The following is a 23,299-nucleotide window of genomic DNA, read 5'->3' as shown; positions in this document are numbered from 1 at the left end:
CAGATATTTGCTGGTCTGACATATTTAAATACACTCAGTGCATCAGCAACAACTTAATGTGCAAATCTCAAATAAAAATGTATTTAAAATATGGACAGTAAGTGACACATCGATGTTACGTTAATCTAAAAGGAGGGGGAAGGGGAGAGCTTTTTGTCTTTTGTTTTGTTTTTTTTTTGACTGGAGCTCTGACTGTGGGCCATTCCTGGAATTACTACTGCATACTTCCAAGGTCTGTTCCAAATGTCTGTATTTTCACTTTTTACCATGAACATGCAGCTAGAAACATGTACAGAACACTCCCGGTTGTCATTCCAGTCTTGGTTAGAATGAAAGCAGCATTGTTTAGAGTACAGTGACCCCCTGATCTGACTGACCACATTTACATAAGCCACAAAATCCAACTATATATTAATGACACTCTTTGATGTGTTCATACTGAAGAGCTGAGTGGATTGCATTATTGTCTAACTACAGCACTAATGCCTACCGTTATTTTATCAAGTAGGGCAGACATGCTGCTGCTGCATTACAGCTATAAAATGGCCTAATAAAAGCTATAATAAAAATAGTAATTATAATTATGGCCAGAAAATGGCAATGAGCGGGTCCAAGCACACAACAGCAGTATGAGGCCTTCTGCAGTTTAGACCACAGAGGCCTGATACAGTTTGAGCCTTGTTTACATAAATCGATGTTTATCAAAAGGCCTTCATTTGCCATGGCTGCTAATCAGTGGTCTTTAAACATGATACATGCTTAATTTCATATGTAATGATCTATTGAACTTAGTAGAACTTTCTAACAATGGTCAGGATAGATGTCAAAAATACGTGACTATACATGAGGCCTTTGGACAACCTATTAGGGGAAGAGTATTGTTTATTTATAATACTTTGGTAGACTATCATATAACGCTGTTGGCAGTCGAACAACTCTGGGAACGAGTTGCAGCACTATATGGGCTAATTTACAGGGGAATTCCAACGATTTTTCCAATTTTCGGAATAATTCGGTTCTAGAAATGTAAACACATGGATTGACATGAAATGGTTCATTGCATATAAAATTCTGTAAGGGAGGTTTTAGAGGTGGACGCCTGGTTCCCATCACCACCACTGTAAACATTTCTGACTCGTTAAGGGACTCGGGTTTCTTTACAGTGGTGGCCATGTCTGCACACAAATACATCCATTTTATTTACTATTCAAAACCACCAGTAATCCTAAACGTCTGCTTAGTTTTTATATGTAATGTTAATGAAGGTAAAGTAGTCATAAATCTGAAAAAATGAGTTTTAGGGGGGACTATTTTGCCCTACAATGTCCTGCATGTACCCCTCCGCCATGAATAGATAGCAGATATATGGACCTCTACAATGGATATATTATTTAAAGTACTTCATCTGAGTGATCCACTGCCACCACATCTGGGTCTTGTAAATAATGACTCAGCTCTTCAGCTTTCTTCGATTCAGCGACGATGCTGGTGGTGGGTTTTACAGCTACTGAGAGTCTTGCAACTTTGGATTTTCCCACAGCTTTCAGCTATGAAATTCTGGATACCTACTTTTCAAATATAGTCCAGATGGAATATCTTACAGCACAGCTTAACAAAGCAAAACAGTCAACAGTAAGAAACTGGGAGAATTTGTATGACGTTATTCAAGAATTTTGTCTTTGTTTTTGTTTTATTTTTGATTTGTGTGTTTTCTTAAAAAGGCATGCCACTGTCCTGCCTTCCCTTACCCCTTACCTTTCCCCACCCTTGTTGTAAAACGTAATATAAAACACAATAAAAAGTTGATAAAAAAAAATATGTATGTGACAAATGGTAACATTTGTGACATAGTTGTATTTGCAAAGTGGTTTCACTGTGATTTTGATATTCCGATGTGTGTTTGAGGTGATTTAATACCTATGACATTCCAGATAATCCACTATTGTGCTGAGTTGTGATCTAATCTGTCCTGCTGTGTGTTAAACACAATGAGATTGCTGAGGACTCAATAAATTTCCCTCATTATCCATCACTGCCGTCTTATTAACCTGCGGTCACTGCATTCCTGATTGAGCCAGTCTGGCAGAAATGTAGATGTGTCATATTATCATTAAACGTTTTGTCTCCTTTTATGGCTCTAATGATGCAGCATTGCAGCATCTTTATCTCTGAGCTGTAAGTTCTGGTTCCCCTTTTTCTCTGATCTGATCCTCTTTCTCCCCCTGCTGGTCACCTCTATGTGTGCATGTTTTCCATGAAACAATTTGTTACTGTTTTGAGGGGTTAAAATAAAAAAGAGAAAAATACATGTTTTTAATTATCAGATCTTTGATTTCAAAACAGATATGGATTGAATGGAACAATTAGGGTAAATAGATTTTTTTTTATTAAAAAATACAAAGAATGACAAAAACGTTGCCACAAGGTTTTGTCTCTATATACAGTATATAAACAATAAACAAAAACAAATTCATTTAAATTGATTTGATCTCATAATGCAACATGTTCTCAGACAGCATAACCTGTCAACTCATTCATTAATTGGTATTTATAGTGACTCACTGTCAGTAGTTCTACAAAATCTATCACTGGGAGTTTAAATACTGCAGTCTGACTGATACACTCTACAGTTCACCATTTCAAACACTACAGTCTGAATGATACACTGTACAGTTCACTTTTTTAAAAATGACAGTCCAGTTGATACCCTACACAGTTCAGTATTTCAAACACTACAGTCCGACTGATACACTGTACAGTTCACTATTTCAAACACTACAGTCTGAATGATACATTGTACAGTTCACTATTTGAAAATAATGCACTGTACAGTTCACTATTTCAAACACTACAGTCCAATTAATACAAGGTATAGTTCACTATTTCAAACACTATAGCCTGACTGATACATTGTACAGTTCACTATTTGAAACACTACAGCCTGACTGATACACTATACAGTTCACTATTTCAGACATTGCTGTATGACTGGTACATTGCACGGTTCACTATTTCAAGCATTACAGTCCGACTGATATGCTGTACAGTTCACTATTTGAAAATTATGCACTGAACAGTTCACTATTTCAAACACTACGGTCTGACTGATACACTGTACAGTTAACTATTTCACACTCTACAGTCTGACTGATAAACTGTACAGTTAACTATATAGCAAAAATATAATATTGTGACACTTCAAGACACACAAGATGTCAAGATGTTCATTTTTTCAGACATCTGATCAGTTGGAGCAGAGTAAAAATATCAGTAGTGCTACAATTAAAAGAAATACTATGAAAAACTGTAAACACAATTTTAATTCAGTATTTTGCATACTGTGTTGCACTAAATCTAGTTAACTCTCTATTGCCTGGTGTTGCCATGTGGCAACAATTTCTTTATCTCAATTTTACTAAAAAGCAGTAATATATAATCCATGTTTTACTGTTTATTTGTGACAAAAGGGTCTTTTACTTTGAAAGGTCAAATACTGGATGACATCACATGACCAGAAATCCTGTTTAAACTCCTTTTTTCCATTGACACTTGACCCTGAAAAGGTTATGACCTGAGGGCTCCCAAAATTGACCAGTTGTTCAGTATTTAGGCAAGGCTCCTTTGGGAAAAAATGTAAATACTATCTGGGGTAAGTAATCTTTTAATTTTAATCAATAAAATCCATACAGATGTGATAAGTTTTTTATAACTTGGTAAAAGGAATTTGTTGCCATATGGCAACTAAATGCAAACATGGAAACTATCTGTGTGTATTCATCCTATTGGACTGTAATTGAATTACACAGCACTAGGCTACTCTGAGACTATGTTTACAATTTTTGATTACATTTAAAAGGGAAAAAAAAACATTATTTCTAATTCTATTTTGTAATTTCAGAGATTTTGTAACTGTAATGTATTATCTAGATTATAAATTACACCACTGGAAATCATAGTTTTGTGATATCCCATCCAAATGATACGTTGGTCCACTTTTGTGTACATTTCTAATCAATAAAAGCGTGTTAAAGATCACTGCAAGAAATGAATAATACTGAATGAGAATTTTTAAATGAAATTAAATAGGAAATAAACAGTTTTGATCAGGAAATTGATGTGCCCATGTCTTATTATGGGTGTATGTAGTTCATGTATCTTGTTATGATTTTATTATTGCCATACATTCCAAATGAACATTGAAATTATATTAATTTAACCGTGTAAATTTTGGGTTTCATGTTTTACTAAGTGTGAGCTGGATTTGTTTAGTCTTGTTTTTAATTGACTGATGTTTTTAGAGAATAAATAGATTTTATGGTACTTTCCAGGATTCCACACTGTTGCCATTTGGCAACAATGTACCAACTACCCCACTTTAAATGCTTTTTTCCCAAAATACTTCCATTATTTTAGCAATTTAACACATTAAAACATTTTTACCCTGTTTATGTAATAATTCATGCAATATGGACTCATTTTGCTCTCTTTATGATGAAACTGGCAGTTGGTCAGTGTCTACAAGTACTAACAATATACACAATATGCTCAGAAAAGCAGATTGTATTGTGTCTTGACATAATTTACCATGATACCGATGTATATTGTCATATTGCCCATATATATCAGATGGTAATAAATTGTTCAAATGCAAACTAAAATAAATAATAATGCAGTGTACAGTAAAATAAGGTACAGTGGAGGCCATGATTCCATTACAAGAAGCACTCTTTATTAAACGCCAGCAGAAAGGCCCATACACAACACCGGACTCCTGGAGGAGGTCACCACTGGCCACACACTTCACTCTCACAGTGACCCCCAACCCACACGAGCTAATTCCACCTTCAACACAGAGCAACACAAACACACACCTTTAACAGACAGACAACATGAACACATGAAGTGTCCCTCTTTAAGAGGCCTGGCCTGGCCACACCTCCTGAGGCAGTACAGCAATACAATATTACAATAACATAAAACTCCATTATACTTTATGATCATCTCTCTGCGCTTTAATGTATGCATATTTATGCAGTGACATTAATAACCAGGTTTTACTGACTGTGCTGGGGGCAATGACGCACCATGCAAATAGGTTTCCTCTGTCTCCTCCCATTGGCTGTTTGCATATTACAGCTGCAGCGTCTTTGTTGATTTTGTGTGGTGATGACGTAAGCATCGGTCAATTGTTCTCATATTTCAGTAATAATAATTACGATTACGCTTCATTTCTTATTCTGTTGACGAAAGCAGGTCACGTGGCGAGCTGTGCGCTGGGAGGGCGGGGCTGAGTGAGGCGCGCGGGTGGAAGGGGGCGGGCCTGCGAGGTGTCGTCAAAGCGGCGCGAGGCTGTTTGTACTCAGCAGTACAAGCAAGAGCGGCAGCGCGTGATGGCACCGTGAGCGCGCGCACGGACGGGCTTGCACGTGAGCGCGCTCTCTCCTCGCGGGTCTTTTGCCAGAAGACACCTGAGCGGTAGCTATCGGAGCGTGAACCGCAGCGCGCGGGCGCGCCTTCCTCTCTCTCTCTCTCTCTCTCTGCCTCTCTCTCTCTGTCTCTCTTTCTCTCTCTCTTTCTCTGCTCTGCTCGTGCACGCGCTCCTGCGCCATGGCGCTCACCATCTGCACGAGATTCACGGATGAGTACCAGCTGTTCGAGGAGCTCGGCAAGTGAGTGAATCATCATCATCATCGTTATTATTATTATGATTATTATTGCTGTTATTTAGCGTCGCATGTTGAGCGAGCACGCGCCTGTTGGCTGTGTTTGCCGTGTGAGCGCGCGCGAGGGGGGGCGTCTGGGCTGCGGAATTGAGGTTTGCAGGACGCAGCAGCGCACAATGCAGCAGAGGAGAGCGCGAGGCACTGCTGTTAGGGTCTGTGGGGGAGATTTGGCGGGGGCGGGGGTGGGGGGCGGGTGGGTGTTGGGGTGGGCAGTGGGCTTTTGGCGGGGGCCCGGAGGTTGTTTGCACGCGCTGTACAGCGTAAACCGTGTAGGGGGGCGCGCGCGTGTGATGGAGGGTAAAGGAGGGCTGAAGCGTTCAGCAATGCGACAGCATCATCAACATCACCATCATCATCTTCTTCATCACCATCACCATCAATACCATCATCATCATCACTGACACTATCATCACAATCACCATCATCACCATCATTACAATAATCACTATTACCATCACCATCATCATAACCACCATCATCATCACCATCATCACCATTACCATTACCATCATTACAATAATCACTATTACCACCATCACCACCAACACCGCCATCATCATCATCATCACTGTCACTATCATCACCATTATCATCACAATCACCATCATCACCATTACCATCGCCATCATTACAATAATCACTATTACCACCATCACCATCATCATAACCACCATCATCACCGTCACCATAATCACCATCAGCACTATCACCATCATCATCATCATCACCATAATCACCATCAGCACCATCAGCACCATCATCATCACCTTCATCATCATCACCATAATCACCATCAGCACCATCACTTCTATCCTCCTCCTGTCAGTCAAAGCAGGGACTCCGTGTGTTCATGCATTTGCAGTGAATGTGATGCTGCTGCTGTCTACTTCCTTTTTTACACCATACACGAAGTTCTTACACTGTACACTACAGACTTATAGACTACAGTCTTACACTATACACTACATTTTTAGACTATATACTACTTTCTTACACTATACACTACATTTTTAGACTATATACTACTTTCTTACACTATAGCCTACATTCTTACTCTATACACTATAGTCTTACACCATAGACTACAGTCTTACACTATACACTACATTTTTAGACTATATACTACTTTCTTACACTATACCCTACATTCTTACTCTATACACTACATTTTTACACTATATACTACTTTCTTACCTTATACACTACATTCTTACCCTGTACACTACATTCTTAGACTATACACTACATTATTATACTATACACTGTGTTCTTACACTGTACAGTACGTTCTTAGACTATACACCACATTCTTACACTATACATTCTTACACTATAGACTACATTCTTACACCATACACTGTGTTCTTAGACTAAACATTACATTCTTACACTATACACTACGTTCTTACACTAAAGACTACATTCTTAAACTGTACACTACATTCTTTCACTGTACACAGCATTCGTAGACTATACACTACATTCTTACACTATAGACTACGTTCTTACACTAAAGACTACATTCTTAAACTGTACACTAAATGCTTCCACTGTACATAACATTCGTAGACTATACACTACATTCTTACCCAATAGACTACCTTGTTACACTATAGACTACGTTTTTATACTATACACTACATTCTTACAATATAGACTACATTCTTACACTATACACTACTTTCTTATACTGTAGACTACATTCGCAGACTATACACTACATTCTTAGACTATACACTATATTCTTACACTATAGACTATGTTCTCACATTATAGACCATGTTCTTACACTATACACTACATTCTTACACTATACACTACATTCTTGCACTAGTCTGCATTCTTACTCAGTAGTCTTACACTGTGGACTTTATTCTTAACTATACACTACATTTTTGCAAGATGCTCTGTATTTTTACCCTGTGTACTATATTCTTGCGCTATACACTATAATCTTAGACTATATCATACAGGTTTACATTGTGGACTATATTACTGCACTTACTATATTTCTACACTATGGACTATGTCACTATATACTAACTACACAACATTCTTACAATGCGTACTATATTCTTGTACTATGGACTCCATTCTAAAACTATGTACTGTATTCTTACACTATATTGTTACACTGTATGCTACTAATATGGACTGTGTTCTTACATTATGTTCTTACTCTTTACACTGTATTTACACACTATGGATCATATCCTTACACTTCGTTCCACAACAGACTATATTCTTACACTACGTTTTTACAACATGCACTATATTTTTACACTATAAACTGCCTTCTTGCACTATGGACTATATTTTTACACTATACAGAGAATTATTGCACTATAGAGTATATTTTCAAACTATTGGCTTTATTTTACATTCTTGCACTACGGACTGTATTTTTACACCCTACACTGCTTTTTTGCACTATGGACTGTGTTTTTGCAGCGTACACTGCATTCTTGCACTTTGTACTATAATTTACACTATACACTGCAGTTTTACACTATAGACTATATCTTGACACTGTAGACTGTATTTGTACACTACACACAACAACAAACACAGCATTCTTGCATTGTGGACTATATTTAACACTATACACTACATTTGTGCAATATGGATTATATTTTTGACTGTACACTGCGTTCTTGCACTATTGACTATATTTTTACACATTGCACTACACACTTGCACTTTGTTCTATATTTCTACGCAATACACTGCACTACTATTTTCTTCCACTTTACACTGCACTTTGCATTATATTTGTACACCATGCACTGCATTCTAGCATTATAGACTATGTTTTTACACTATACACTATGCATTATATCTTTATAGTATACACTAGACTCTATGGACTGTACTCTTATAGTATGGATTCTGTTGTTACACTACACACCACACTATACATTGCATTCTCACTCTATGCATTATATTTTTATACTATATACTACACTATACACTGCCTTTTTGTATTGTGGACTATATTTTTACACTATACACTGCCGTCTTACACTATGGACAATGTTTTTATGCTATACACTGCCATCTTACACTGTGGACTATGTTTTTACACTATACACTGCCGTCTTACACTGTGGACTATGTTTTTACACTATACACTGCCATCTTACACTGTGGACTGTGTTTTTACACTATACACTGCCATCTTACACTGTGGACTGTGTTTTTACACTTTACACTGCCATCTTACACTGTGGACTATGTTTTTGCCCTATACACTGCCTTCTTACACTATGGACTATGTTTTTACACTATACACTGCCTTCTCACACTGTGGACTATGTTTTTACACTATACACTGCTTTCTTACACTGTGGACTATGTTTTTACACTATACACTGCCGTCTTACACTGTGGACTATGTTTTTACACTATACACTGCCGTCTTAAACTATGGACTGTGTTTTTACACTATACACTGCCTTCTTACACTGTGGACTATGTTTTTACACTATACACTGCCTTCTCACACTGTGGACTATGTTTTTACACAATACACTGCATTCTTACAGTATGCATCATATTTTTATGCTATACACTGCACACTGTACTGTGGATTATATTTTTACTCTATGGACTACACTGTTCCATTATTGACTATGTCTGTACAATACACATTACACCATACACTGCATTCTTGCGCTATGGACTATAGGTTTACACTATACACTGCATTCTTGCACTGTGCACTATATTGTTACACTATACACTGCATTCTTGTACTGTGGACTAAATTTCTAGACTACAGACTTTTTTGTACACTGTATTCTTACATGATGGACTACATTTTACACTATGCACTGCGTTTTTGCACTATTGACTATATTTTTACACAATACACTGCATTCCTACTCTGTGGACTACATTTTTACATTATACACCACATACTTAGACTGTACACTGTTGTGTAATCACACCCTATCATCTGAAATTCAGCATAAATGTTTTGCAGTAAACAGATAGGGCACTGTATGATTGTATAATTTCTGGGTTACCAGCAACATTGTGGCTGGTACTCTATGGAAATACTCTCAGACACAGGACTGAAGGAGCAAAGTAAGGATGAAGGAGAATGTGAGGTGACTTCATTAACCCTGTTTTCGTCCAATCAGAACAGAGCCATGAGCACAGATGGAGCACGCATACACACACACACACACTCAGTTAGGCCTGCACTTGTGTATCAGCAGTTTGGTGCCATATGCTGTATCGTCATCACTCTGTTTTCTCTTTGCACTTGTTTATCTCTCTCTCTCTATCTCTCTCTCAGGGGGGCATTCTCGGTGGTCCGGCGGTGTGTGAAGATTTCCTCCGGTCAAGAATATGCTGCCAAAATCATCAACACCAAGAAGCTCTCTGCCAGAGGTAGGCGGAGCCTGACTGTTTGCACTGATTTACACTCTTCAAAATAAAAGTGCCACAAAGGGTTCTTTGCATGATGCCATAGAAGAACCGTTTTTGATTCCCAACACATTTTAATGGACGGTTCTATTACTTTTGTGAAGAACCTGTTAAGTTTAAAGAATCCCCATATAATGTAAACGATCTTGAAAGAGCCCATAAACTGGTAAAGAACCTTTAATACATTATACATTTACAGACACGGTGCCTACACTGTAAAGTAGGTCTGCTGTTCATGTGAAGGATTTGTTTCACAGACATGCATGTATATACAGTATGTGTTTATGTATTCATAGACATATATAACCAAACGGATAATTCTATAAAGTATAAAGAGAGTAATCTGAGGGCTTCAGCTGGTCTTTTCTCTGCTCGGTCGGTGCTGAGATTGAACATGTGAGTGACCTAGTTCTTTCATATTGGTTTGCTTTACTGCATTTTTGCCGGTGGGCTGTTTGCCTGCAGCTCCACAAGCAGCAACCAGTCATCTTCCTTCTACCTTCATAACGACCAGTCAACTTTCTCTTACCTTCACGACAACCAATCATCTTTCTTCTACCTTCACACCAACTACCTTCATAACAACCAGCTGTCTTCCAACTACCATCACAACCTATCATCTTCAGCATTTTGCAACTATGTTTTGTTGCTTAAATATAATGCAGATGTCTTCTCATATAGAACAAAACCAAACCAAACAAAACCTGCATACAGTAATGAACTTCGGTCATTGCTAGGATGTTAAGATAGTGTGTGATCTACAAATAGTGCATCATTTTTTAAACTGCATCACTTTTTCAGTCTCCATATATGACATGATAGCAGCGTCTTTATATCCAGAACTGGAGCTGCCCAGGGGTGTGATTAGGGTCTGAATATGGGCTACAGCCAGTGGTCTTTATTATGTAGCCAAAGGTCTCTTTTTACTGCCAGACTATTTAATATGAATATGAATATGAATATGAATTATGGGCTTATACAGCTACTGAAACTACTGTGGTGAGTGTATCTCTGCCTCATCCCTGCTTGAGCCGCTAGACTTAGTGACTTCTGGGGCCCTTTTTACTGAGTGAATTTATTTCTAAAAAAGCAACGAGTGACAAATCTTATGAGGAGGAAAGCAAGAAATGTAAATCTTTTATAGGACTATTGTAATTTATTCCCATGCATGCTGACCATTTTCTTTACTGAGTGTTCTAAAGTGTAGCTTTAGTCTCCATGGTAGCCACTGTATGATTTTCTGACATGGTTTACAAAGTTATTTAGTACCCAGTTTTATCAGTCAGTTTTCATCATAGGTTATTACAGTACAGCAGTTATCATGGTCAAAATACCTAAAATTGGATACCTAAAATTTATTTCATAGATAAAAAACTGGATATTTTAATGATATATTGACCACTGAACTGGAAACGTCCCCAGGTTTCAATGTAAGAAATCTGGTCACCAAAGTGTGAACAGATGACCTGCTTGGACTTTTCCTGCGTAAAAAGCATGCCACGATCACTAAAAACGCCTGTTAATGCACACTGTCAGCAGGCCCTAAATTGGTGTTAGATATGTCAGTGTGAACACTGACAGAAGCAGAACCAGATCAATCGTGACACCAAGGGTTTTTACAGATGTACCTGATGCAACTGAGAAGCTATTAAGTTTAAGCATTAAATTAGACAGTTTGTTTCTAGCAGCTTTTGGACCAAGAAGAAGAACCTCTGTTTTATCTGAGCTGAGTAGAAGGAAGTTACTCGATATCCAGTCTTATATGTCTTTTAAATCTTATTAAGTTGAAGTTTATCATCTGGTTTGGTTGATATATACAACTGTATGCCAACAGCGTAGCAGTGGAAATTGATGCCATGTTTACTGATGATGGTACCCAGTGGTAGCATATATAATGTGAATAATAGGGGTCCTAAATCAGAGCCTTGTGGAACACCATACTGTACTTTTGTAAGAAAAGATGATTCACCATTTACATTCACAAACCAATCAGTCAGGTAAGATCTGGTTATTTCTTGCAAAGTCTAGAGTGTCATTGCAATGATGAGTGGATCCTGTGGTTTGTCAAAGTAAATATAAAACCTCTGACAGTTATTACTTTATTTGAGAGTGTTATTAAACTTGATAAAAAGTCAAATTCCTGTAAGAACTCAGAATACAGCCCTCGTGGCCTATAGATTGACTTAGTGAAAATATATATTCATATTTGTGAAAATAAATTGTTATTTGTTCCTTGATCACTCATACTAAGAAAAAAGAATTTCAAAAGAAGAGAATTTATAGCCTGGTTTCTGGTTCACACCTAAAGTTTTTGTAGGAAGTGTTGCTTTACTTCCACTCCAGCTCCTTAAATGAGGGCTATGTACATAACTGTAGCCTGTGAGCGTGGCTTCATTTACAGCAAAGTATTCACAACAGTATGAATTGTTTTCTTGTTAGGAATTTGATTATTATGTAATATTTAAATATTTGGTTATCAAATAGCAAAACCAGTGAATATACTCATTTCCAGTGTTAAAACTGTGTTTCTTAAACTGAGATTATCCTCTGTGTTTCATCTAGAGAGTGCTATTTTCTTGTTTTTCTCTCACGGCCTTCTGCCGACGCTGCTTCAACGCGATCAGTCAAATTGGAAATATCCTAACAGGAGTATATGCAAGGAAATGGCGCATCTGGCTGATTGCTGTTCTGCCATTCTCCAGTTTTTCGGTCGTTAGTCTGGCCCTGATGCAGAACTCCAGGTCAACGGTGGAGGGGCCAGCAGTGGAGTGGTCAGTGGTGGAGAGGTTAGTTGTGGAGGGGCCGGGGTAGACGGGTAAGCAGTGAAGGGCCCAGCATTGGAGGATTCAGTGGTGGAGTAGTCAGGGGTGGAATGGCCAGAAGTGGTGGGTTCAGCGGTGGGGGGGTCAGTGGTGGAGGGGTCAGTAGTGGATGGCCCAGCGGTTGAGGGGCCAGAAATGTAAAGACCAGAGTTGGAGAGGCCAGTCGTGGGGGGGGCAGCGGCGGAGAGGCCAGAAATGGAAAGACCACTGGTGGAGGGGTCAGCTGTGGAGAGGCGAGCGGTGAAGAGGCCTATGGTGGAGAGTCTAGCGGTGGACAGGTCAGAAGAATCAGGAAAGAATGGGCTATGTGAGCTAGACAAGGCAGTATCCTCAGTTGGAGATGAGGCTGAAGAGAACCTTTGCAATCTATCCTGGCCCGTTTAGGTCTAAGTGTGTGACCACTGGTGGATTTGGGCTGCTGGCCCGCAGAGGCAAGATTAAATTATTTCTCCTGCTCTGACTGCTGAAAGACATTAGAGGATAAAATATTCAACAATGTATTATTCTCATTTTAGGGTTATCAAGAAATATGGGGACAAGAAATGACCATTTTTAATGAAATTAAAAATAGTATGGTGACCTTAGGCCCAAAGGTCAAAGAGATACATATCCATAATGAGGTCCTATGGGAAAAACATACCGTACAAGGTCCAGCAAGGACCAAACACAGAACGTTGTTGTACTACTGGGACACTATCCCTCATGTCCACGTTTGGTGACTCTAGGCCCAAAGATCAAGGAGATATGACCCCTAGATGCTTTGGTACTCCCAGGACATTTTGATGGTTAAATGCAAAGTCAACACCACAAGCACGTTGAGGGACTCGAGTCCAGTTCACCTGTGCAGGTCCCACATTCGGTCTGAGCTCGCCGTACTAAGAACTTGGTCTACATCTTGGGTTTTATGGCCTTTGGATACTTTACAACTCTTGAGACACTTTTGTACTCTTACTAGTGAGTCCAATGTTGCCTCTAGGGTTGGTCCACTGCCAAGAATGGCCACTTTGGTACTCTAGGGTGCTTTATAGGAGTAGCAAAGCACCCCAACAATACAAAAAGCACAATAAACAAGGACATAGCACCATCAATGTCGACTGCACTGATGGAGAGGCTGTAAAAAACCAGGCAATCCATGACAGTGTACCTAAGGCTCGAGCAAACAGACCTGTAATTGTTCGTGCAAAAGAGTACTTGCCTCCTAAAGTGGGTGGGTGTGATTCAGAAGCAATCCGTCAGCGTAAAGTAGTAAGAAAGCACCTGAGGACCCTTAAACACTCTCGGTGGGGGTACCCTTAGGTACGGTGTCAATTTGAAGTAGTGTAGGGAGAAAGCTTTCAGTACTCTGGCCTGGGTCAAACCTTGAGGTCAGGATTCCATTTGTAGTCGTGTAGGGCAAAGGGTTCCCAAAGTGTCCCAGGATGCTTTAGTACTCTGAGCAGGTCACCAGTTCTTGCAGAGATTGTAGGTGTGGTGTAGGTCATTTGCAATTGTTGCAGAGGCTAGGATGTAGGTTAGTGGTCTCCAACCGTGGTCCTGGAGAAATACCTTCCTGCAGAGTTTAGTTCCAACCTGTATCCAGTAAGCTGCCTTGCCCCTTCCTGAACTCTAATACATCTGATCCAACTAAAAGGGGACCTGAATAGTGGTTGATTTGCTGGAGCAGGTGTGGGAGTAAGTGGTTAGAAAGAGGCTCTACAGGAAGGTGGATCTTCAGGACCAGAGTTGGAGACCACTGGTTTAGGGTTTTGAGTTTAAGGCTTTGGGTTTTATTAGCGTGAATGTTTTAGATTTGCCTCTTGGTGTAGTGTTTCTGTGGTGTGTGGAGCTGAGAAAGAGTGAGGTAAGAGTAGTGTATGGGTGGGTGTGTGTGTGTCTGTGTGGTTGCTCACTCAGAGATTTTCTGACTGTTTCAGATCTCATTAATCTCCTGTTAAAGCAGAGCTGAGCTGCAGTGCAGAAGAGAGAGAGAACGAGGAGGATTAACTCATAAATCTCTCTTATATACACTCACCATCGTCTTCCTCATCCTCCGCCTGTACACTGCGCTGTTTACAGGGTTCTCTGTTCAGACTGATTTGCTATCGGCTATACCGCATCATATACGTTTTGTATTATATATTGGAATAAATGTTTATTTAAAAAAAGGTTGTAAAGTAAAACATTAAGTGTTGTGTTCAGCTGAATACAGCTCAAGTAGAATTTACTAATCACTGCTTTCTGCTTTTATCATCACTGTGCCAGCTTTTTTGGAATTACGTTTTGAAGTTTGATCCAGTTCTGCTCCTTTGTGTCTTTTTTTGGCACTTTATCTACAGCAGAAATGCTTTCAAAACAATCCAAACTAAACTATCACGGAAACTGGTTTCTGCCGTTAGTTGCCTGCTGTAGTGCTACCGTCTGAGCTCTGGCACTATCATTAGGAGATCCTGAAACCAAGGGATCATAACTGTCTTCTCTCTGGGTAGGATGGGCACTTGGCCTGATGCTAGCCAGACGACTGGTAGCTAAAATCACAGAATTAGCAGTGAGAGTTCTCCTCCAATGATGTTGCTTTAGCGGCAGTTTGTACAGATGTGGTGAAGGTTCACAACGCTACACTGAGTTGCTGCACACCTGATATTCACTGCATGCACGACGCTATGATGTAGCTATTTAACATCATTGTTGTTTTATTATTAAGTGCCATCACTTATTCCAAGCATGATGGTCTTTTCCATTTCAAATCGGCTCTTCTCAGAATGTGTCCAAAGTAAGAGCTTCAGTTTGGTTATCTGGGCTTCTAATCAGAGCTGAGGCTTGATTCATTTGAGGATCCATTTGTTTGTTGTTGTTGCCATCCAAGCTTCTCTCAAAAGTCTTCGCCAACGCCATAATTCAAAGGCATCTTTACTTTTCCTGTCCTGCCTGTTTATTGTGCAGCTTTTACACCCATAAAGAACCACAAAGAACCACACAGCCTGGACAGTTCTGATCTTTGTCTGTAGAAATGTCAGTATATGTGAAGATCTTTTCAGGTTCCTTCACCCTCGTTCCGCTGAGTGCCGTATTTCTGTGTCGTATTTCTTGAGCGCAATCCGATCAGGAGGTCCCTCCTGTTCACTGCTATGAGGCATAAAGTGGTGTATTTAATGCTAACACTTTAACATTAGCATAAAAACTGAACTCTGTTTTTTTTTTTACAGTGGTAAATAAACACAGTATTGCAGCGTCTCCTTTGATGCCAGTGCATGCAGTTTGGTGTTGATATCACTGATGGGGATTTTATTGGAGTGTGATGTTAGATTTAAGCTTAAGTGCTAAAGCTAAAATAGTAAACATGTCTTGGCTGATGAACCTCATTTGGGGTGGTGGTGGGGGATGTGTGGTTGAACTATAGCTTTAAAGTTTAGTTAGTCAGCTCTGGGAGTGTAGAGAGTATAATCTGCATGCAGGACCAGTTCCACTGCAGAAAGGAGAGGAATCTGATTGGAGGAGGAGTTGCTAGACAACAGATGTCTGACCGGTCGATAGGTGGAATACCTGTGGAGAGAGAGAGAGAGAGAGAGAGATAGAGATAGAGAGGAGAGAGAGAGGAGTTACGGTGAACAGAACTGGGCGCTGAGCTGAAATAGTCAGTCGGTCTAAACTCAGATCAGATTGTTCTGCAGTTTTCATCCCTCACATCTGAACCTCATTTACATTTACATTACAGTTCTGCAGTAAAGACCATTTACACTCGTCGTCATTTCGTATGAAGTGATAGCGGTAGGGCTAAAGTGCTAAGGTTTAAGTATTAGCAGTAGAGATACAGTATTAGCAGTAGAGTTAAAGCATTAGCAGTAAGGCTAAAGCATTAGCAGAAGGGTTACTGTGTTGGGTTTGGGATTATGGTGGTACAACTGAAGCATTAATGGTTTACGGGTTCAAAGCTGATAAAGTCTGTTTACCAGGATGAGACTGAGAATAATTTTACTATAAAGGTCTGTGGCAGTAAGAAAAGGAACATTACTGTAAACTGTGTTGTGTTGCAGTGTTGTAGTCTATGATGCAGTGTATTGTGGTGTTTGTTGGAATGTATGATGCAGTGTGTGTTGTAGCGTTTGTTGCAATGTTTATTGCAGTGTATGGTGTAGCGTGTGTTGTGTTTGTTGTAGTGCATGATGCAGTATGTTGCAGTGTTTATTGCAGTGTATGATACAGCATGTTGTAATGTTTGTTGCAGTGTGTGATGCAGTGTGTTTGCAGTGTTGTAGTGTATAATGCAGCATGTATTGTAGTGATGTATGTAGTATTTAATGCAAACGTATTGCAGTTGTTATTGCAATGTATGATGCAGCATGTGTTGCAGTGTTTGTTGTAGTGTTTGTAGTAGTGTATGATGTAGCGTGTATTGCAGTGTTTGTTGTAGTGTGATGCAGCATGTGTTGCAGTGTTTGTTGTAGTGTATGCGGCACTGTGTATTGTGGTGTTTGTTATAGTGTATGATGCAGTGTGCATTGCAGTATTTGTTGTAGTGTATAATTCAGCATGTACTGCAGTGTTCGTTGTAGTGTGTGATGCAGCATGTGTTGCAGTGTTTGTTGTAGTGTAGGATGCAGTGTGTATTGTGGTGTTCGTTGTAGTGTGTGATGCAGCATGTGTTGCAGTGTTTGTTGTAGTGTGTGATGCAGTGTGTATTGTGGTGTTTGTTGGTGTATAATTCAGTGTGTGTTGCAGTGTTTGTTGTAGTGTATGATTCAGTGTGTATTGTGGTGTTTGTTGTAGTGCATGATGCAGTATGTATTGCAGTATTTGTTGGTGTATAATTCAGTGTATGTTGCAGTGTTTGTTGTAGTGTAAGATTCAGTGTGTATTGTGGTGTTATATGTTACAGCATGTTGCAGTGTTTGTTGTAGTATACGATACACTATGTTATGGTGTTGTAGTGTATGATGCAGTGTGTATTGCAGTGTTGTAGTGTGTGATGCAGTGTGTATTGCAGTGTTTATTGTAGTGTACGATGCAGTATGTATTGCCTTGTTTGTTGTAGTGTTTGTTGTGCACGATGCAGTGTGTATTGCAATTTATTGTAGAGTATGATGCAGAGTGTATTGCACTTTATTGTAGTGTATGGTGCAGTGTGTATTGCAGTGTTTGTTGTAGTATGATACAGCGTGCACTGCAGCGTTCGTTGTTTATGTTACAGTATGTTGCAGTGTTCATCATAGTGTGTGATGCAGTGTGTGTTGTAGTGTGTATTGCAGTGCTTGTTGAAGTGCATGATGCCATGTGTTTTGTGGCGTGTATTGCAGTGTATGATGTGTGTGTTGCAGTGTGTGTTGCAGTGTATTTTGCAGTGTATGATGCAGAGTGTGATGTGGTATGTGTTACTGTGCTCAGAGCCGCATTAGTGTTTGAAATCGTTAAAGCAGGCAGTGACGCTCTGACTGTAGAACACTGGCACAGATTTACTACTTCAGCATGTTTTATGAGAGAGATTACAGGATGAGGAGAGTGGGGAGAAGACTGGGCGGAGGAGAGTCGGGGGAGTAGAGTGAAGGGGAGAGTGCGGGGGGAAGTTATTTATAGATTCAGTAGATCAGCGTGCCAGCTGTCCTGCACACAGACTGTAGAGCGGTGATGAGTCACTGCCCAGATCTGGAGCTGCACTCTCTGTACTGACCAGAGGAACCAGACTATCTAAAACCACTGTGCTGATCTGAGAGCAGGTTTTACCAGAATAAGATTACAATGGCACGTACGTTTTATAAATAAAATATTATCTACACTTTATTAATAATGCAGGTCAACACTTCATTTGATCCCAGACCAGATTATTCAGTGGCATTGATGTCCATGGTGTTGGTAATGGCTGTGTAAAGATACTATCCATGTGCTTTATTGAGATTCTGCTTTGAGCAGCTCGTCTTTCCGCTGTACTGGAGAAATGAATGCTGTGGATCAGCTCATCTGAGTAGAGTGTTCTGCAGGGAGAGGAACAGATGCTGGGTCCGGGGTCAATGTCAGGGGTCAGTTTTAGAGTTTGCTGCTGAATCTCTGCTGTCTTACAGCTGCTTTACAGAATATTCAGAATCATTTTACTCACTTTGTTTATGTGAAATATTTACATGTAAAGATGAAGATTTTTTTTTTACAAAACTATTTCTTTAACCAAGAGATTTGTGTGTAGAAGTGTGTAGAGTGTGGACTTGCATAGACTGTGGAGTTGTGTAGAGATAGGCATTTTTGAGTTGTGTAGAGTGTGGAGTTGTGTAGAGTTGTGTAGACTGTAGAGATATGTAGAGTTGTGTAGAGGTATGTAGAGTTGTGTAGAGATAGGCATTTTTGAGTTGTGTAGAGTGTGGAGTTGTGTAGAGTTGTGTAGACTGTAGAGATATGTAGAGTTGTGTAGAGGTATGTAGAGTTGTGTAGAGATAGGCATTTTTGAGTTGTGTAGAGTGTGGAGTTGTGTAGAGTTGTGTAGACTGTAGAGATATGTAGAGTTGTGTAGAGGTATGTAGAGTTGTGTAGAGATAGGCATTTTTGAGTTGTGTAGAGTGTGGAGTTGTGTAGAGTTGTGTAGACTGTAGAGATATGTAGAGTTGTGTAGAGGTATGTAGAGTTGTGTAGAGATAGGCATTTTTGAGTTGTGTAGAGTGTGGAGTTGTGTAGACTGTAGAGATATGTAGAGTTGTGTAGAGGTATGTAGTGTTGAGTTGTGTAGAGTGTGGAGTTGTGTAGAGTGTAGAGCTGTGTAAAGTATAGAGTTACGTAGTGTAGAGTTGTGTAGAGTTGAGTCCAGATAAACTAACTAAGCTTACGTCCGTCCTGAAAGCAGCCTGAATAATCTGAATGAAACACTTAATTCTGAAACATGTTTAAACTGTCTGTGATGAAAGTTTTATTGTTTCTCTTTCACTCACAGATCACCAGAAACTGGAGAGAGAGGCCAGAATCTGCCGACTCCTCAAACACCCCAATATCGGTATGAATAACCTCCTCAAACACCCCAACATCTGTATGAATTCTCTCCTCAAACACCTCAATATCGGTATGAATAACCTCCTTAAACACCCCAACATCTGTATGAGTTCTCTCCTCAAACACCTCAATATCGGTATGAATAACCTCCTCAAACACCCCAACATCTGTATGAGTTCTCTCCTCAAACACCTCAATATCGGTATGAATAACCTCCTCAAACACCCAGACATCTGTATGAATTCTCTTCTCAAACACCCCAACATCTGTATGAATTCTCTCCTCAAACACCCCAATATTGGTATGAATAACCTCCTCAAACACCCCAGCATCTGTATGAATTATCTCCTCAAACACCTCAATATCGGTATGAATAACCTCCTCAAACACCCCAACATCTGTATGAGTTCTCTCCTCAAACACCTCAATATCGGTATGAATAACCTCCTCAAACACCCAGACATCTGTATGAATTCTCTCCTCAAACACCCCAACATCTGTATGAATTCTCTCCTCAAACACCCCAATATTGGTATGAATAACCTCCTCAAACACCCCAACATCTGTATGAATTATCTCCTCAAACACCCCAATATTGGTATGAATAACCTCCTCAAACACCCCAACATCTGTATGAATTCTCTCCTCAAACACCCCAGTATCAGTATGAATTACCTCCTCAAACACCCCAATATCGGTAGGAATTCTCTCCTCAAACACCTCAATATCAGTGTGAGTTACCTCCTCAAACAACATCTATATGAATTCTCTCCTCAAACACCCCAGTATTGGTATGAATTACCTCCTCAAACACCCCAATATCGGTAGGAATTCTCTCCTCAAACACCTCAATATCAGTGTGAGTTACCTCCTCAAACAACTTCTATATGAATTCTCTCCTCAAACACCCCAGTATCGGTATGAATTACCTCCTCAAACATCCCAGTATCGGTATGAATTCTCTCCTCAAACACCCCAGTATCGGTATGAATTCTCTCCTCAAACACCCAATATGAGTACGAATCCTCTCCTCGAACACCCCAATATCGATAGGAATTACCTCCTCAAACGCCCAATATCAGTATGAAATTTCTCCTTAAACACCCCACTGTCGGTATGAATTCTCTCTTCAAACACCCCAATATTGGTATAATTTATCTCCTTAAACATCCCAATATTGATATGAGTTCTCTCCTCAAACACCCCAATATCAGTGTGAATTACCTCTTCAAACACCCTAATATTGGTTTGAGTTCTCTCCTCAAACTCCCCAGTATCAGTGTGAATTACCTCCTCAAACACTCCAGTATCGGTATGAACTACCTCCTCAAACACCCCAATATTGGTATGAGTTCTCTCCTCAAACACCCCAATATCAGTGTGAATTACCTCCTCAAACACTCCAATATCAGTATAAATTACCTCCTCAAACACCCCAATATTGGTATGAGTTCTCTCCTCAAACACCCCAATATCAGTGTGAATTACCTCCTCAAACACCCCAATTTCAGTGTGAATTGTCTTCTTAAACACCTCAAAATTGATATGAATTACCTCCTCAATCACCCTAATTTCAGTATGAGTTCTCTCCTCAAACACCCCAATATCGGTATGTATTCTCTCCTTAAACACCCCAAAATGTATATGAATTACCTCCTCGAACAACCCAATATCGGTTTAAATTCTCTCCTCAAACATCTCAAAATAGGGATGAATCACTTGCTCAAGCACCCCTATATCAGTATGAATTATCTCCTCAAACACCCCTATATCAGTATGAATCCTCTCCTCAAACACCCCAATATCAGTATGAATCCTCTCCTCAAACACCACAATACTGAATTCTTTTTTCTTTTTTGTTTTGTGGCAGTTCGGCTCCATGACAGCATTTCAGAGGAGGGTTTCCACTACCTGGTGTTTGATTTGTAAGTATTACAAACAGCAGCAGTTCAAAGCCAGGTAACTGTTCTTCATTTTATTATTCTGTGCTTAATTTGTACTGTTTCACTGGTGGTGGGTTCTACAGTTAGAACCACAAAACCTGGCAGGATCGGACCACCTTTACAAGAATACATATGCACATATGTATCTGCACACACACACACACACACACACACATATATATATATATATATATATATATATGCACATAATAACAACCACCATACCATGGCTGTGGCCTATCAACACCTTAGCAACTACCTGGGATACAATAGCAATGGCCTAGCAACACCCTAGCAACTACGTGGAATACCACAGCAATGGCCAGGCAACACCTTAGGAACCTCCAGGGGGCCCAGAGCAATGGCCTAGCAACACTTTAGCAACCTCCCAGGGTAACATAACCATGGCCTAGCAACACCTTAGCAACTACCCAGGATAAAATAGCAATTGCCTAGGAACACCTTAGCAACCAACTGGAATCCCATAGCTACAGCCTTGCTACACTTTATTTTATTAATGCTTAAGCTCTTGACCTTTAATGAAACATGTTCTATAAATAAACTTGTTATTTGTTCATTCATAATCTGGTGTATTGATTTTGATTATTGGTGTGTTGATCGGTATGACTTGACCTTTGACCCCAGGGTTACAGGAGGAGAGCTGTTCGAAGATATAGTAGCCAGAGAGTACTACAGCGAGGCTGACGCCAGGTAAACAGGGGGTCCTGCTAAAATCTGTTCATGCTTATTTATCATTTATTTAATTTATTCATTTAATGAAGTATGTATATTTATACATAAACATGGAGAAACAGGATCCACTAACTTGTACTTAAATAAATAATAAATAAATAAATAAAGTTTTACCCGGGGGGTTCCAAAAATAGGGTCTCTTTAAGCCCCCCAACTTTAAAAGAGATTAACCTGAGCTTATACCGCTCCTTTCATTTTAGTATTCATCATACTCTCTCTCTCTCTCTCTCTCTCTCTCTCTCTCTCTCTCTCTCCGTCTTAGTCACTGTATTCAGCAGATTCTGGAGAGTGTTCATCACTGCCATGTTAACGGGATCGTCCACAGAGATCTGAAGGTCAGGAGACTCAGACTCGCCCTTTGGCCTCCGATAGCGCAGTTAGCCTGTAGTGATGCAGTGTGTCTGCACCAGTTAGCTCAGTTTGTGACACTGTACTGTTAGTACTGTTAGCTCTAGAGTAGCTCTAGAGCTGTAGTTAGCTGTAGTGTTAGCTCTAGCGTTAGCACCAGTATAAGTGCAAGCTCTAGTGTTAGCTCTAGCATTAGCTCTAGTGTTAGAGCTAGTGTAAATGTTAGCTCTAGAGTAGTTCTAGTATTAGTGCCAATGTAAGAGCTAGCTCTAACTCTAACTCTGGTGTTAGCTCGTGTTAGCTTTAATGTTAGCTCTAGTGTTAGCACCAAGTTCTA

General features: G+C 39.8%; 1 protein-coding gene across 5 annotated transcripts in view; it reads left to right on the top strand.

Annotated features, from left to right (window-relative positions):
- Window positions 1–5,380: 5,380 nt before the first annotated feature.
- The window catches only part of camk2d2 (calcium/calmodulin-dependent protein kinase (CaM kinase) II delta 2), a 42,391-nt gene continuing 24,472 nt past the window's right edge, over window positions 5,381–23,299 (top strand). For all 5 annotated transcript variants that reach the window (XM_036583689.1, XM_036583692.1, XM_036583690.1 and 2 more), the window contains exons 1-6: window positions 5,381–5,669; window positions 10,027–10,121; window positions 19,863–19,922; window positions 21,789–21,843; window positions 22,507–22,572; window positions 22,877–22,949. In XM_036583689.1, coding sequence (XP_036439582.1) covers window positions 5,608–5,669; window positions 10,027–10,121; window positions 19,863–19,922; window positions 21,789–21,843; window positions 22,507–22,572; window positions 22,877–22,949 — 411 coding nt within the window. In that variant the 5' untranslated portion in view covers window positions 5,381–5,607. The remainder of the gene's footprint in view (window positions 5,670–10,026; window positions 10,122–19,862; window positions 19,923–21,788; window positions 21,844–22,506; window positions 22,573–22,876; window positions 22,950–23,299) is intronic.

Source organism: Colossoma macropomum, unplaced genomic scaffold (assembly GCF_904425465.1).
Source record: "Colossoma macropomum unplaced genomic scaffold, Colossoma_macropomum, whole genome shotgun sequence".
Lineage (NCBI taxonomy): Eukaryota > Metazoa > Chordata > Actinopteri > Characiformes > Serrasalmidae > Colossoma > Colossoma macropomum.
This window is presented reverse-complemented; position numbering and strand designations above follow the sequence as displayed.